The 17525-nt window shown below is 39.8% G+C and overlaps 1 protein-coding gene across 1 annotated transcript; it reads left to right on the forward strand.

Moving 5' to 3' along the window:
• Positions 1 to 5343: 5343 nt before the first annotated feature.
• Positions 5344 to 17255, forward strand: dph5 (diphthamide biosynthesis 5). Its single transcript, XM_053635405.1, has 7 exons — positions 5344 to 5805; positions 8459 to 8583; positions 10246 to 10354; positions 11292 to 11412; positions 14143 to 14182; positions 14983 to 15086; positions 16420 to 17255. The coding sequence occupies exons 1-7, from the start codon at positions 5671 to 5673 to the stop codon at positions 16650 to 16652; spliced, it is 867 nt and encodes a 288-aa protein (XP_053491380.1). The 5' UTR covers positions 5344 to 5670; the 3' UTR covers positions 16653 to 17255.
• The last annotated feature ends 270 nt before the right edge of the window (positions 17256 to 17525 follow it).

The raw sequence follows: 17525 nt of genomic DNA on the forward strand, positions 1-17525 counted from the left end.
ATATGAGTTACTATTGACTTCCTGGCAGCTCAAACAAATCTGGCTATTTTCCTCTGAGCTCTCTTATCAACAAGATGTTTCCATCTGTTGCTCACTCAATGCTTACTCAAAACAGCCCATCTGGCACCAACAACCATGCCACGATCCTCTCCCCACACATACAATTTTTAATGTTTGATGTGTACAGGAACTGAAGCTCTTGTCCTGTATCTTCATGATTTTATGCATTGTGCTGCTGCCGCATGATTGACTGATTGGATAACTGCATAAATGAGCAGGTGTACAGATGTTCCTATTAATTGTATGGTGTGTATATTATAAATATGCATTATATCTCTGCAATTATATTTATATTTATGCAATTTATGAATCAAATGCAGCATGTGATAAAGACTAATCACAGGAAAGTATTTTTTGGCATTAAAGTTAAAAAATGAAAATTGAAAATGACTCTCATTGTTAATGATAACAGTATTCAATTATCACATGCTACATTTGAACACATCTGGTGTCCCAGCCTTGCTTTGAACCAAGCTGAGTGTGTTTGGATGGAAGAATGTAGTATTAGGAAGACATGCTAGTTTACTGAGAGCTGGGCTTCTTAGGAAATGACTCACCCTTGCTTGTGCATCATGGACAGCATACCAATGCATTTAACATTTCCTGATCGCTTCCTCCTACTGCCTTCCAGTGGTGCTCCTTAATGATAGGATAAACAGGTCTTGGTGTGAGCTTTTATGTCTTTATGCACTAGATTTTCTCTACAGAACTGAAGGAAAGACACTGTCATGCCATGTTATTTTCCTCAGATTGATTAACCCACATATCAAGAGCTTTATAGAAGAAATTGCTAATAATTTTAAGGGCTTTAATTTAAGGACTTTAATTTTAATGTTAAATTTTCTCACCACCTGGTTCATGCATGTGCATTTTCATATCATTTTATATAAAGATAACATGCGGATGTGTACACTTGACTTTATCTGACCAGGATGACCAGATCATTCTCTGATGATCTTTAAAATAACTTTTTAACAACCAACATATAGTATACACACCGCCCCCTCACCCCAAATCTCAGTGGCACTAAGGACAGAAATACATAGAGGCAGGGTGAGTGTGGGTGAAGACATCTACTGGAAGTGCAGTTAATTGCAAAAGTTTGCATCCCCCCACCCCCATCGTATTTGAACAAAACAAAGGAAATTGTGCCTCTATGTTACCATTTATTCATTTAAAAAAAAAGCATGGTATTTTAATGACCATTTTCTGATTATCCATCATGAAAAACACTGGGCTTATATTTCTAATTATAAAGTATTTAATGTATATTAACGAAAAAATGTTTGCTGCTCTTGACTTTTTTTTATTAAGCCTATGTGAATTCAGAATCATCACTGATTTCTTGAATTTATTATTCCTCAATTATTTTTGCCCCATCCCTCAATTAGGGCCGATATAAAATGAATTCACTAGAACAACTTTTCAGTGATACTATACTCACGACCCACACCCTGGAAAGTGTCCATCATAAAGGAAAACAATTACTCAACTCTGTACCTCTGGTGCCAGCTTCGTTATTTGAGACTATTTAAAGCCTGATTCTGTGCAGGGAAAGGGTGGGGTGATGGAGGCAGAGTAAACATCACAGACCCCCAAAAAAGGCATTCTTCACTATTCCCTTAATATTTCCGCCTCTCAGGAGAACCTCGAGCCAGGGGGAGCAGCGACTTCCCACCGCGAGCCGTGGGAGAAGGCCGTGGCTGCTGAGGGAAAACATTTTGCTTCATGCCCAGACTGCAGAACAGGGAAACAGGGACAGCCTTCCTGCCATTCGTTTGTTTTGGAAAGTATTTAAGCAGTCAATGTTTAGAACTTTGGGGATGTGAGAATTTTTTTAATAGATAATTCTAGATATTAATATTGTTGATTAACTCTATGCCATGCATAGAAAGTGGGTAGAAATGGTTGCTCAGCCAAAACACAGAAACTCTCATTTGGATGTGGCACAAAACAGTACAAGTAAACAAGAAAAGGAAATGAGCACTTAATAACTTAATAAATCTCGAACCAAACTTTTTCTTTGGCTTGTTATTTCTCTTTTGTCCATTTGCTCATGTATTCATCCAGTGGACAGAAACAGCTCATGTTCTCGTCGCACTTCGGTCGAACAGATTGGCGCAAGCTACTGGGACAATTTGTCACTGGCTCAGTGGACTCAAACAAAACCAGGGGAAAGGGAACCTGTATGGTCCTCACATGCCTGACATGGGTGAGCCATTACATAATCTCTCTCTCTCACACACACACACACACACACACACACACGCGCGTGAGCAGAAACACAGTGTTTACCAGAGTTGATCGAGGTAACTCATGCACCTCTTTTCAGGAACACAAGAATGTGACTGATAATTTGAAGATCATATTGTATAATTTAGACGAGTCTGTTTTTTTTTTAGACAAGAAACCATGGAAAACCACAGAAATCACATTCCTTCATCTGGCAGTTTGTAACAAGCATGCACCTCATTCTTCCCCCTTCCCTCGCATCCCTTCCCTCACCCCCACTTTCCCACCATTTACGCAAAGTAAATTCTCATTAAGTGCCAAATTGTTTTCAGACGCCGACCCTGGCAGTGTTGCCGTGGAGATGGGCCGTGAGGCGGCAGGCAGCCCAGTGCTGAGGAACCAGGCATCTCTGGATATGGAGTCTCATCCCCTGAAAAAAAACAAAACCCTGTGCCAGGCCTCAGTGAGCCCATTCTGCCAGGCATAATGCACACTGACGGAGGCCTTTCAGAGCTTAACAAATGACGAGGAAGCACCACTGGAGAGGCCCTCTGACCACTCTCACACACACACACACACACACACTTACTTAACCTGCATTTCACATATGCAATGCTAAATTTTCATACTGTATAACGAAAATTCAAAATAACATCTAATTGGAAATGTTTTTTGTTTTTTTTTAACTGGCATGTTTTAACGTGACCTTCAGTTGCATTAACTTTCATAGAATTTTTATTTATCCCTTTAAAGACAACCTGAAATCAAAACAGAATTGTTTCTTTGCTAGCTTATGTCCATGGTCAGATTGTGGACAATTAAATAAAAAAATATCTGTAATCTGCCACTATTCAATTAAAACTGATTTTTAAAAGATTTTATTTCATTTTGTTTTGTTTTATTTTCCCCCCATCTCTATTATCTACATAACTGCAGGAGAAAAAAAAAGAAAGCCATTCAGCAAAGACATGTCGACATGAACCCCCACCCAATTTAATTATATAACTGTCAAAACAGCTTAAAAAAAAAAAAAAAAAACCCAACCCTTTGACTTTGACAGTGGGCATCTATAGATTTTGAACATGTTAAAATGAACTCATTGTGAAGATTAAATTTGTTCGGGTTTTCATCCTCTGACCTCGCAGAAGGGGTGTGGCTTGTACTGGGGTTGAGACCAGATGGTACTTTTGCCCCTAGGGCTAAAAGGTGCTATATTCAGATTAAAGACCTTTGACTCCAGTCCGTATGCTTTGCAGGTATCAGCTGCATTAGACTGAAGGTTAGCATTTTCATTTAGAGTTGATTAAACCATGAAATGGTGCAGCGGGTAGCGTTGCTGTCTCATAGCTTCAGGGTTCCCAGTTCGATCTTGAGCCTGTGTTACTGTCTGTGTGGAGTTTCACATGTTCTCCTTGTCTTCATTAGGGTTTCTCCAGTTTCCTCCCACCTTGTACTCAGTGTTCCCAGGATAGAATCCAAATCCACCATGATCCTGACTGGGTTAAAGCGGTAACATGTCCTTCACATCTGCCTTTTGCCTCTGGTTTCCTCTTTTAATGTTGTTCCATGAGTGGTGTTTTCCTAAATGTAATTAAGTTCACTTAATACACCTGGGTCCTATCACAATGAATGACCATATCAGATCCAGACAATATTTCCACTCTGTGTAACAGCAATATCCTGACCCTTCTTTCCCGAAACACAAACATATTTCATGTAACTAGAAACTTATTAACACAATATTCTGCCTCTGGTTGGGGTGTGTGTTTCTTACATGTAAGCAAGACTTTCTTTCTCTCTCTTTTTTTTCCGGATACTTAAATTTTATTTCTCACATGACATGAGTCAGAGTTTCACTGTTATTGAATGTCACAAAAACTAGAAGGTGTTTATTTATAGCAAGAGACTGATAATGTGGTTGGTAAGAAGTCTTGTTACTTCATCCTGTCATCAGCATTTTAAATATATATTCATTCATTCATCTTAAGTAAGTGCTTTATGGTAGCGCATTGGATCTGGAGCCTATCCTGGGAACACTGGGCATGAGTTGGGAATATGCCAGTCGATCACAGGAAACCATGCACACACACACAATTTAATTCAATTCAATTCAATTTTATTTATATAGCACTTCTAACAATGGACATTGTCACAAAGCAGCAAATCAAGTGAACTTATTGATTGATCAAAGAGACTTGAGCATAAACTGCTTTTAGCAACAGTAGCAGTATCATTTTAGCAAAAGTACAATCTTTAGGCTATCCAAGTAAGAGAGACAGAGAGAGAGAGACAGAGAGAGAGAGAGAGAAGCCAGTTCATGTTTTTGGGAGGTAGGAGGAAATGGGAGAACCTGGAGGCAACACATGGAGAATGATATATAAATTATTTTTAAAAGTACACCAGATCCATTTACAGATGAAGGTCACATAATAAAGTTAGAGACAGAGATAAGGGTGCTATCTCAATGGCAAGAAAATGTGTCCTATTTTCTGAGAGTGTATATATAATTGTATCTGATAAAATTTGGTCATTAATTGATGTAGGTAGGCTAGACGTATATAATTAAGTGACTATTGAGTGGATAGGTATGTTTAGTACATTTTTGACACTAGTCTTGAATAAAGGGTATTTATTACTGAGGCAGGTGTGTAATTATTTCCATGGTCATAAATCTTCCAAAATTTGTGTTAGTCAGCTTTAAGGCAAATGCGAAAAGTGCTAAATTGGACATTTCTTGTTCCAAAATTTCTCAGATGACTTCATAATATTTATTCAGTGTTCAGTATTCATATTTAATATTCAACTTTTAACTCCTGCTTTTAACATGAACCGTGTGTTTTGAAATCTAGTCTTGGATTAGCCAGGATGATTTTTCTTTTTAATAAATCTAAATTTAAATCGATGTATACATAGTTAAATAATTATTTCATGTTAATATTAACTGGTTATATTAAATGATGTATGCTCATTGTACATGCCAGTCAAATTATCTTAATATCAGCGCAACCATAGTAAAACATTCAGTATGAGGAAGCATCACGATTCCCGACACTGTCGTAAAACAAGTGCTGCTTTACGGCAAATCGGATGTCAGTTGCTCCAGTAGAGGAACATGTGAGAAACTCTAGCTGTTACTTCTTAAACCTGTGTATCTGTAAAATGTACTAAAACCGTTAACTTTTAAGCGCACAGTCTACTTCAGTTTTCTCCTATTTTATATACGCGAAAGTAAAACATTATTCAAATTACGTTTACGAAAAACGTAATGTTAAGCAAACACTAAATGAGCAGTTAGCTATCTAGCTAACTACATAGCCTTTGGTTTGAGCAGCTGTCAGAATCTTAGTCTTAAGTATAAACTTGATACGTACTTCAGCAATGTTTTATTTTATCGGTCTTGGTCTCGGTGATGCTAAAGATATCACGGTAAAGGGACTGGAAATAATCAAGCGATGCAGCCGGGTTTACCTGGAAGCCTACACGTCCATACTGACTGTGGGGAAAGAAGCACTGGTATGGAAATGGGAAAAACACGCATGACACATGACTTATTCTGCTTTTTATTTTTTATTTTATTTTTTATTTAAATATTGCATAATAGAGACGTGTACAGGATTTTACACATCCTGTGGCAAAAGACCACTCCAGGGACACCCAAACTGAAATCCATACCATGTTAAATGAAAGAATTATTACAGCCTTGTAAGACCCCAGACCCCCCCCCCCCCCCCCCCAAAAAAAAAAAAACAACAAATCAGATGTTCTGCAAATACAATTTTATATATATATATATATTGTCCCCCTAGTCCTGAAGTGTGCCCTGTACGTCATAATACATCAACTTTAAAGTCCCATGAAATCAGAACTGAAGTTGTTCTGCTCCAAAACAATGACAAAATTCGCATTTAGAAGATATATGCATTCAAAATTGACCGTCTCTCTCTACCACCCATACAGATCAACAGTTTTGATTACATCATTCTGCACTTCAGCTTCTCATTAGATTTTCTGTCCAATCAAATGCTCTTTAGAATCTGAAGTGTCCCGCCCTCATCATTATAAAAATGCATGGTAGTAAACTAAACGCTGTTGGCTATTTTAAAAGGGTGAGGAGCCACATATGTTCTGCCCTGACTTCCTGTTTCAGTGGAAATTACATCAAATAACGCGGCACATTTCAAGGCACTTCACTGGGACTTTAACTCTAGAAGAGCTGTTAATTAAGAGCTTAATTGAATCAGATAAAAAAAAAAAACCTAAAACACTGTAATAATGTTTTAATTAGCATGGTTCAGATGTCAAATGGTGTGTTTAGGTTGATTTCAAGGAGGCAATTGCCACTCAAACACTCAGGGGTCAAAAAAGGGTATTAAACTGTACTTTTTCTTGCCACGTTTTGTACCTTTAGTGTGTATTTTTACATAGAAAGATGCATGTGGTGTACCTTTTGAAACTTCACTCTAAAAGGTAATTGATGCATACATATACATTCGGTTTAATGGGGCACTACATTTCACATTTTCAGGTGAAAAATAGTTAAAATATTAAAAATCCAAAGGATACTGGTTCCACTCCAGCGACAACGAAAGATACAGTACAGGCACAGTGAATACAGTTTTATCCTGATACAAAATAATATAACTTATAGAAAGAATTCTTATTTAGTCACGACACCACAAGCTAACTATTTACACTCACTATTCCCTTTATTAGGAACACCTGTACACCTGCTCATTTATGCAATTATCCAATCAGCCAATCCTGTGGCAGCAGCACAATGTGTAAAGTCATGCAGATACAGGTCAAGACTGTCAGTTAATGTTCACATCAAACATCAGAATGGGGAAAATATGATCGGTGACTTTAACCGTTACATGGTTGTCAGTACCAGATGGGCTGGTTTGGGTATTTTAGAAACTACTGATCTCCTGGAATCTTCACACACAACAGTTTACAAAAAAAACAAAACAGAAAACATCCTGTGAGGAGAGGCTGAAACAAGCCAAGAACAGGAATCTGATTCTATCATATGCACAGACTTACCAAAACTGGACAGTTGAAGATTAGAAGAAGACCAGGTTTGGGTGAGCATGTGCCCATGATAGAATCAGATTCCTGTTCTTGGCTGGCAGGAGTGGAGCCTGATGTGGTCTTCTGCTGTTGTAGGCCATCTACCTCAAGGTATGATGTGTTGTAAATTCTGAGATTCTTTTCGGCTCACCATGGTTGTAAAGAGTGATTATATGAGTTACTATATCCTTCCTGGCAGCTCAAACCAATCTGGCCATTTTCCTCTGATCTCTCTGATCAACAAGGTATTTTCCACTCACAGGACTGTCTCTCACTCAATATTTTTTGTTTTTCCACACCATTCTGTATAAACTGTAGAGTTGTGTGTTATATGTGAAATTCCCAGGAAATCAGTGGTGTCTGAAACTGGCAAACCAGCCCATCTGGTACCAACAACCATATCACAGTTAAAGTCACAGAGATCACACTTTTCCCCATTCTGATGTTTGATGTGAACATTAACTGAAGCTCTTGTATTTTCAGTTCCTGTATCTGCATGATTTTGGCTGATTAGATAACTTCATAAATGTACAGATGTTCCTAATAATGAAATGTAGAAATAAATTGGCGGTGAGTGTATGTATTTACAAAATTTTATCATTTCTATAAAGGAAGCGGGCAAAATTAAGACACGTAGGAAACGGGTACGGGTCAAATAATTCGCTTTTATTCCTGTACATATCACCAGGAAGAGAGTTTAAAACAAAGTACAAAGAAGTGTGTGGGTGGACAGACAGTGGTGATCAGTGAGTGGTCTTGTGAACAGTTTATAATAGTGAATGGTCATTGGGAACAATAGTGATCAGTGTTTGGTCTTTGGAGCAATAGTAATCATGATTAATTGTTAAGTCGAGTGAACCTGCGCTCTCAACTTGTATACCTAAAAAGCTGTGATGTGAGTTGGAGATGTGATGTGAGTATCAAGTGCAGTACCGTCGCTAACATCTGTTCAAAAAGTCACTAGTCACTACGTTGGTCACAGTCACTAAGAAAGGAGTCCTTACATTGGAGCTTATTGTTGTACAAATTCACCATTGCTGTGAACTCATTGCTCTGTGCTGTGTGTGTGTGTGTGTGTGTGTTTGTGTTTGTGCAGGAGGAGTATTATGGGCGAGAGCTGATTTTGGCAGACAGAGACATGGTGGAACAGGAGGCAGATGAGATCCTCAAGGGTGCTGATGTCAGTGATGTGGCCTTCCTGGTGGTGGGAGATCCATTTGGGTAAAAAAAATAATTTTAAAATACAAACATGCAGTACACTGAATACTTTACCTATTTTTACCACAACCTGTCACAATGTCCACATATTTCATAACCATACTTTGGTTATTGCGCAGTAATATGCATTATCTATCTATCGCTATCTGTCTATCTATCTATCTGTCTGTCTGTCTGTATGTACGTACATGCGTACATAAAGACATACAGACAGACATACATACGCATATAGGTGTGTGTGGGTGTAGGTCCCCCTTGTGCCGCCAAACAGCTGTGCCCTGTTGAGGCATGGACTCCACAAGACCTCTGAAGGTGTGCTGTGGGATCTGGCACCAAGACATTAGTAGCAGATCCTTTAAGTCCTGTAAGTAGCAACATTGGGCCTTAATGGATCAGACTTGTTTGTCCAGTACACCCCAAAGATTCTTGATCGGATTGAGATGTGGGGAATTTGGAGGCCAAGTCAATAACTTGAACTCAGTCATGTTCCTCAAACCATTCCTGAACATCTTAGCAGGGTACATTATCCTGCTGAAAGAGGCCACTGCTATAAGGGAATACCGTTGCCATGAAGAGGTGTACTTGGTCCACAACAATGTTTAGGTAGGTGGTACATGTCATAGTAACATCCACATGAATACCAGGACCCAAGGTTTCCAGCAGAACATTGCTCAGAGCATCACACTACCAGTTCTGATGCTCACATGCTCACCGTAGGCTCTTTCAGCAGTGGACGGGGGTCAGCATGGGCGCTCTGACCGATCTACGCATTTGTAGCCCCATTCACAGCAAACTGTGATGCACTGTGTGTTCTGACACCTTTTTAATCATAGCCAGCATTACCCTTTTCAGTAGTTTGTGCTCTTCTGTGGATCGTACCAGACGGGCTAGCCTTCGCTCCCCACGTGCATCAATAAGCCTTGGGCGCCTATGACCCTGTCGCCGGTTCACCGGTTGTCCTTTCTTGGACCCCTTTTGGTAGGTACTAACCACTGCATACCGGGAACACTACACAAGACCTGCTGTTTTGGAGATCCATTGTAATGAGATAATCAGTGTTATTCACGTCACCTGTCAGTGGTTTTCATGTTATGGCTGATTGGTGTATATAAGTTGCATTGTAGCAAGCTGGCGTAATTGATTTGTAAATGTTAAACACGTTTATAACTCGGCATTGTTAAATTATCATTTCTAAGCACTACATACAACATGCTGTCATTTTAATCAGCATACATGAGCATATGTCGCTCCACTCAGGAGCTCTTATTGGTCACTGTTCATTTTGCAGAATTGTTCACTGACCACGTACTAATATGTGGTGATGGATTTGTGATATGGGAGTGAGTTTTTGTAGGCATGCACTGTATTCCTCTCTGCCTTTTTTCCTGCCCTGAAACCACTCAAGGCCTGGAGCAGGGATCCTCACTGTTTATTTTCCGTTTCTGGAGAATATTTGTATTTAATGATGTTTAATGACATATTTCAAAACCAGACGCTTGACATGTCTTGGACTGATGCTGAACTGTAAATAGTGTGCTCATAAGCAGGAAAATGGCGGTTTATGCTCGGGTGCCATAACCATTTGTTTCATTTTTGTGTCTTATTCTGTGTTTCTTCATCAGTAATCAATTTGAGGTTGTTTTTTTTTTTTTTTTTTTGCTTTAGAGCCACAACCCACAGTGACCTAGTCCTGAGAGCAATGAATGCTGGGATAGAGTACAGAGTCATCCATAATGCCTCTATCCTGAATGCAGTGGGCTGCTGTGGGCTGCAGGTAGACCTTTTTGTTTTTCTAAACTGTTCATCATAGGCAGGAACTACTGCTGACTGTCATCTCTGTGTTTCAGAGCGGTTGTGTAGCTGAAAGAAATCATATTGGCAGTGTTAGCTTATGCCTTCCCAGCACTTGGGACGAATCCATCAATAACATGGCCGTGTATTGAGCTGTCCGAGTGCCATTGTGCTCACCGAGACCCCAGCTGTTCTCACATACTGCTGATCTGGGATCAGTCCTGTGATTTATTAGTACTTTAATACAAAATAGTTTCAGCACCATCAGCTCATCCTGGATCAGCACTGAGCATTTATACTCCTCTGGCTCACTTAGGGATTAACGGTGATTAAAAAAAGAGCGCATGGAAAGCAATAACACAACAATGTAGGTTTGCTTTTCGAATGAAGTGGTGTAACCAGAGATGCGATGAAAGCATGTTTCTGTTTATAAAATCCATCCATCCGACGTTAACCTTAATGCGAAAACATGAATTTTATTGCTTTAATATGACCGGGAGTACACAAATATTTGTTATGATATATGATGCCTTTTAGTGCCTGTGCAGATTACTAAGATCAGCAGCAGTGTGTGTTTTTGCTGTGTCAGCTGTATGAAAGCGAGCCATCAACTCCACACACACACACACACACACACACAAAAAAATACAGGCTTGACTCAGACTGGCAGTGATGTCATGCACACTGAGTAACAGGAAGCACCTCTCCTGGTACTGGTATGCAGAAATCAGAGCTTGTTAAACATATATATGTAATCATATGGCTCACTGGAGAACAGCATCAACTATAAACTGAGCGCTACAATGGACAATTAGGTTAAACAGGTTAAAATATGATTATATACAAAGAAATTTGGAAGCAGATGGAAGCATACATTTCATGTTATTCATTCGTCTGTTTGTCTGTCTGTCTCCTGCTAGTTGTACAATTTTGGTGAGACAGTGTCCATAGTGTTCTGGACAGACAGCTGGAAACCAGAGAGCTTCTACGATAAGATCAAGAGGAACAGGGACATGGGCATGCACACGCTCTGCCTTCTGGGTAAGCAAGTTAACGTCTTCATATAAACTTCTAACCCTAGGTTCACACTAGCAAGCAACAAGCAGCGCATTTCCAATGAGAAACAGTAGTAAGTATATATAGCTTGTAAAGCTAATAGCATAAACAAATGAACTGCATTAAGGAATGTGAGAAGTGTTGGTTTGTTTGGTTTATATGTCGCATACTTGGCTTCACTCTAGCTTTGTTCTCAAGACTAGATCAGCAAAGCAAGCTAACTGTACTAGCTACGTACACCCACCAGTGGCACCAATGGTGGCTGCTACGTCCTCACAAGCTTTATTTTTCTTCGTAACGTCTCTATACACATTTAATGACAGGTCGTATATGACAGGATAAGATTGCACCACGTTGTGTAAACTACGTTCAATTTTTGGGGGAAATAATTGCAAGTAGGACCTAAAGTTGTGAGTGGGAAACTGAAGAAACGCCGCCGTAGGATTCGTCTAAGGAATCATTTGGATTTGTCTGTACAGCATCATAAATTATTCCTGGGTTCACGTGCTAGTGTAAACCCAGGATAACACCAGCAGTCATTTATTTACAGTGAGAGCTAACAGTGTACAGAGACAGGTAACAGAGCGGCTGTTAGTGATGCAAAGTAGGCGAGCTGCCTGACTTTTAAAATGTTACACAAATGACCTACAGATTGATTTGGTGACTACCAATGGGAGTGAGGGACAATGGTAGGCTTACCCCACCCCCCCAACTGTTTTATGGTTCCACACATTCAGTACAATTCGTACACCCAGACACATCTCCTGTGTTTTTGCAACAAATCGCAACAACTGCAAAGTATAAACGTTGTTTTTGGCCTGTTATGACACTATTGGATCATGATGCACACATGCATTTCCCTTCCAGAGTTTCTATTTCTAACCAGAAGACATCCAGTTGGTTCTGTTGCTAGCTATGCTGATTGTCTGGCCATATTGAGTTACCCAGGGTCAACCAGGGTAACTATGGCAACCGCTAGTAACTCAGGACAGGAGCAACGTAAGGCATAAAATGGCTGGCAGTATGAACACATGAACATGACCAACAAAGAAACGGCAATGAAAATGTCAGAGCCAGACACATCCCCGAGGGGCTTGACTCCGCCCAATTCCCCTGAAACACAGTTCCTTTATGTGTTCTCCCTGGAGTGTGTGTTAAATCAGCTTAATTCTCACACACAAAAGGAGTGAATGTATCTGAATGTGAAGAGAGTGTGTGTGTGTGTGTGTGTGTGTGTGTACATATACACCAGATGGTCTGCATGGGGAAATGATGATTTAGGTTTATCAACATGCATTGTATATTTAACCCCACCCCCTTAAGGGAAAAAATCCCAAGAGGAGGCGGGGCTTCAGTGACAGGTGGCTCCGCCCACTGTGTTGTGGGGGTGGGTCAAGGGCTCAGGTGCAGATCAGATCAGCAGGATTAGAGAGTAAATGTGATCTGTGTCATTAACCTCATTATTCAACAGCGGACAGAGAGACTGGTTTTATTCGCTTCACCTTCCACCTCCAACACAATCTCTCGCTCTCTCTCCCTCTCTCACACACGTGCACATCAGCGACCGCACACTGATTAGTCGATCTGTCATTACATTTACTAACAAGCCATAGATTATTTATCAACCTGACACAGAGTACTCCACATTAACATAAACAATTTGATTGTAAAGATTGTGGCATCAGAATGTGTGTGTGTGTGTGTCTGTGTGTCACTGTCTGTAACAGTCTCGTCTTTGTAGGCAAGGGGCCCCAAAATTCTCACCAGAAACATTCATTTCTGTTCTTTCCTGCACTGGTTTAGTAAATATAACATGTAAATATCTGTAATTATTATAAACATGCACTACCACTTATCGCGTAAGTAAGGCATAACACACTCCATGTTGTCCTGTTCTAGGAAAATAGTGAACAGCAGGGTGGGGTGATGAGGAGCAGTTACTGTTACCACCCCAAAGTGGGTTATTTTTCTAGAATAGCATGTCCTGAAGTGTTTTATTCCTCTTATACACCAGTGATCTGCCAACAATTACAAGGTTTAATATATTAAAGAACACTTTTAAACAGTTTATAAGTGAGTAAACAAGCCTGTTCTTGTTCTTGGTTACATTACACATACGTTATACATTTGTGGAACAGCCATTAAACAAGCTGGTTCCTGTTGTTGCTTACGTTATAGCAGCTATAAACAGTATCTCCCTCCCCAGCCTCTCTCTTCTCTCACTCCTGAAGCTAATAAGACAAAACCATCACAGCTTGTGATGTTACAGAGAAACCACAAAGCGTAAACTCGTCTGTCCTCAACACATCAGAAGACTTAAAGTTACAGATTTACCTCTGACTGTTACACATCGCTGACACTGGAGACTCCTTCCGTTAATGTTAAATCTCCTTAAAGAAAACTTCTCCGGCCCAAATAGTATTTGTGAAAATATGTGATGCAAAAAATCCACTGCAAAATAAAGTTTTGCATGAAATAAAAATAATGTTGCAACCAGTCCCTGGTATGAGAACACCTCATTTTATCTTTACACACTGGTAATGGTTCTGAAAAGATGAAGATTTTTGACCTTGTTCTTTTTAGTAGACAGATACAAGAAATACAGTGTCGAAAAATGTTTTAAGGAAAGGTTCTAGTGTTCTAGTTGAACTTAGACGAGGAAACCCCTCAGAAAATGCAGAATGCTGTACATTTAATATTTTCTCTGTTCTACAGATATCAAAGTGAAGGAGCAGTCCATGGAGAACCTCATGAGGTACGTGCACCTCGTTTTGTGTCCGCTCTGATTTGTATTTGCTCTCTAGCACTTTGTCAGAGGAGTTTGTGGTTTATTATAGACGTTCGCTTAACATAAGTTTATACACTCAGCTGGACGTGACCCAGGCGAGCTAACACCGGAGGGAAAAACTTAACCGTTTGTTTGACTTGGATTTATGATATACTATCAACGGCTGCTGAAAAAAAGAAACACTTATTACTTTCTCATTCAAGTACTTGATTGAAAATTCTGATTTACAGCCAGCGCTTTCCTAACGCACGTGTGAGCGATGTCTCGGCTTACAGAAAGGCGGTTCGTGTCTTCCACCCTTCAGTGGAACGCTATAATTTCATCTCTCATTTCACATGAACCCAGGTGGGCTTGCATGTTCCACTGCGTGCGCTGGAAAGAGCAGAGTCCTCGAGACCACTGCTCTTCAACCCGAGTGGAAAAAGGAAAAGGCCCTAATTTCTCCCAGATTGACTGGCTGAGTTGGATCGTTACTCGGAAATGGAATAAACACGCGCTCTCTTGGTTTCTGGTCAGAGCGAGCATGCCTGTCGAATGAGGTTTCTGCCCTTCATTCTGCAGAAAGGAAGGAAAATACATTTAGCATTTGTTTCCTGTATTAAGTTAATATGAAGTGATGCATTAAGTCGAGGGTTAGTACCGTCTAAACAGCACTCAATACTCTGTCAATATGTCTATATTAAGAACTAGTGCTTTAAGTACTACAAGTCCATTAGTGTTCTTTGTCTCTCTCTCTCTCTCACTCACTCTCTCTCTCTTTCTTAAAGGGGTCGTAAGGTTTACGAGCCTCCCAGGTTCATGACAGTGGCTCAAGCAGCTGAGCAGCTGCTCGAGGTGGTACAGAACCGCCGAGAGCGAGAAGAGGAACCAGGTGAGGAAGAAAATGTTGGCTACCCTGCACTTACATTATTGTTGCTAGCGTTAGTTCAGTTAAACTTAGATTGGCTAATTTTGCACAGCAGACTTCCACTTTATTACATTCTTACACCACAACGCTGCTCAATTCTGGATTCTGATTGATTCATTTCACAAGTTGTGCTCGTTTCTATATTAACAACACAGGGACTTTTACAGCGGATGCTCCACAAAGGATTTTAAAAGCGTATAATCGTTCATATGGTGATGCTTTCTGTAAGGAGACGTTTTTGTAACATTTATGGAACGAGTGTCTTTCTTCAGGACCGAGAAATTAACATGACATGTTGAGGGTTTTTTTTGTTTTGTTTAATTAACCTCAAGAGAGAAGAAAAAAGAGAGGCTGGTGAGGGAACAACTGCATATAGCTGCTATAACGCAAGTGAGAACAGGACCTAATTTATTTGGCAGACATTCAACAACACTGAAGGAGTTCCAAGAACTGTTTATCGCACGCCAAGAACCATTATTTATCCATAGAATCCTTGAAGTTCCTTTTTTTTTTCTTCTAAAAGTGTATAAATGTAACTATAAACAGATAAAAAGTATGAGGTGGTGCTCTTTAATAACTGAAATTGCTGAAGTAGAAGAGGAATAAAACACTTTGCATCATGCTGCTGTAAGAAAATAATGAAGGACGAGGTGGGGTGATGAAGAGGAGTTACCATTAGCACCACAAGGTTGATTACGTTCCTATAAAAGCATGTCCTGACGTTTTTATTACTCATATACCACAGCAAATTTCCAATGATTACAATATATTTTATTTATATTTTTAATTTATTAAAGAACGACAGTTTTCGTCCATTGGTAGTTACATTTAATATTGTGGAGTGTCCCAGAGTAAAGTTAGTTCCTGTTCTCAGTTATGTTATAGCAGCTAGAAACAGTTGTTCCCTCACCAGCCACTCTATTTTTCTGTCTGTCTCTGAAAATTAATCAGCACCTTCTGATCAGTCAGATTTGAGTTTAGCAGTGCAGTGGTATAAATCATTTTCACGGTACATTTAGTGCTTAATTATCCTTCTAACTTGTAGCTACATCTGCGAGTCCTTTTCAATTCTGTAAGTTTGCATATAACTCTATATTGTATAGTTTTGTTTTTTTTTGCATTTCCTTTCATCTGACACTCTTCATTAGGGACTGAGACGCATTAATTTAATACACAGTAATAGACTCATGGCTGGACCATCTGCCACGGTGAATGTTTTGTCCAGCGTTGCATGAAAATTGGATTACGTTTGATTGAAAGTGTTTGATGAGATTATTGGGTTTGTGTGTCACTGCAGCCATCACTGAGGACACGGTGTGTGTGGGACTGGCGCGGGTAGGGGCCGATGACCAGGCCATTCGAGCTGGATCTCTGCGTGAGATGGCGGAGTGTGATTTGGGAGCGCCGCTGCACTCTATGATCATCACAGGCCACCTGCACCCGCTCGAGGTGGACATGCTGAAGCTCTTCAGCAGCCCAGAGGGTCTCAGCGGCCTGAAGATGACCGACAGCTCCACCTATGTCTCCTGAGAACTCGTGCAAAACTTTAACTCTCCTGCTGTCTCACGTCTGGAGCTTCAAGGAAACCACACGAATTATGGTGTAGCTCAAAAAACGGTCCATGCAAGTTGCATTACAGTATGGTGTTTTTGGGTTAATTAAGTTTTTCTGTACAGCCGGCGAATGAATTACAGAGGAGGGAATGGTAAAAAGGTCATAGAGAAAGGGGGGAGGGTGTTCATTTGGGGCAAATGAATGCCTCTGAAATTCTAAATAGTGCACACTAACTTTGGTCTTGTCATGTGACCATAAAACATGTGCATTTTATTGCTGCTGGGTTTCCTGCAGTCCCGATCCAACATGCCTCGGCTCCGGTTTCTGGATGTGAGCCTCTTGTCAAATCATTTCTCTCTGTACAAAATTTATGATGAAACCAATTTTCAAAAAACATTCTGCTTTTGTATTTAAACACCTTTAAAAATAACACAGGAAATATTTTCCAAAGGTTTTTAAAGAAGTTAGTTATAGGAGAAAGAAGTGCATTGGGCCTGGGATCCCATGAGATTCCACAACACAAAAAAAAACAGGCACAGGAGCAGGTGTTTTATTTATATATATATATATATATATATATATATATATATATATATATATATATATATATATATATATATATAACTGTCGTCTGGGTGCTGGGTGGGAGCAGGGAGGTCAGATATGAAGCTGACAGGATAAAAAAAAGTACACACCTATGCTTTAATCTGTTGCTGTAAAAATAAAGATTGTGATTTCCCCCCCTGATTTTAGACTTTCAGCCTTTTTGTACCTGGATTGTAGACTGATGAAATATTCATTGCATACATTTACTAGGGTCGTCAAAAGTACCGGTAGTTCGGTACCAAG

The sequence above is a fragment of the Ictalurus furcatus genome, chromosome 10 (genome assembly GCF_023375685.1).
Source record: "Ictalurus furcatus strain D&B chromosome 10, Billie_1.0, whole genome shotgun sequence".
Classification (NCBI taxonomy): Eukaryota; Metazoa; Chordata; class Actinopteri; order Siluriformes; family Ictaluridae; genus Ictalurus; species Ictalurus furcatus.

What these genes read in the sequence shown, in the direction of transcription:
- dph5 (XM_053635405.1), top strand. Translation starts at nt 5,671, where the DNA reads ATGTTTTATTTTATCGGTCTTGGTCTCGGTGATGCTAAAGATATCACG. An exon ending in GCACACGCTCTGCCTTCTGG is followed by an intron (nt 11,413 to 14,142) that starts GTAAGCAAGTTA and finishes TCTGTTCTACAG; the next exon opens with ATATCAAAGTGAAGGAGCAG. An exon ending in TCCATGGAGAACCTCATGAG is followed by an intron (nt 14,183 to 14,982) that starts GTACGTGCACCT and finishes TCTTTCTTAAAG; the next exon opens with GGGTCGTAAGGTTTACGAGC.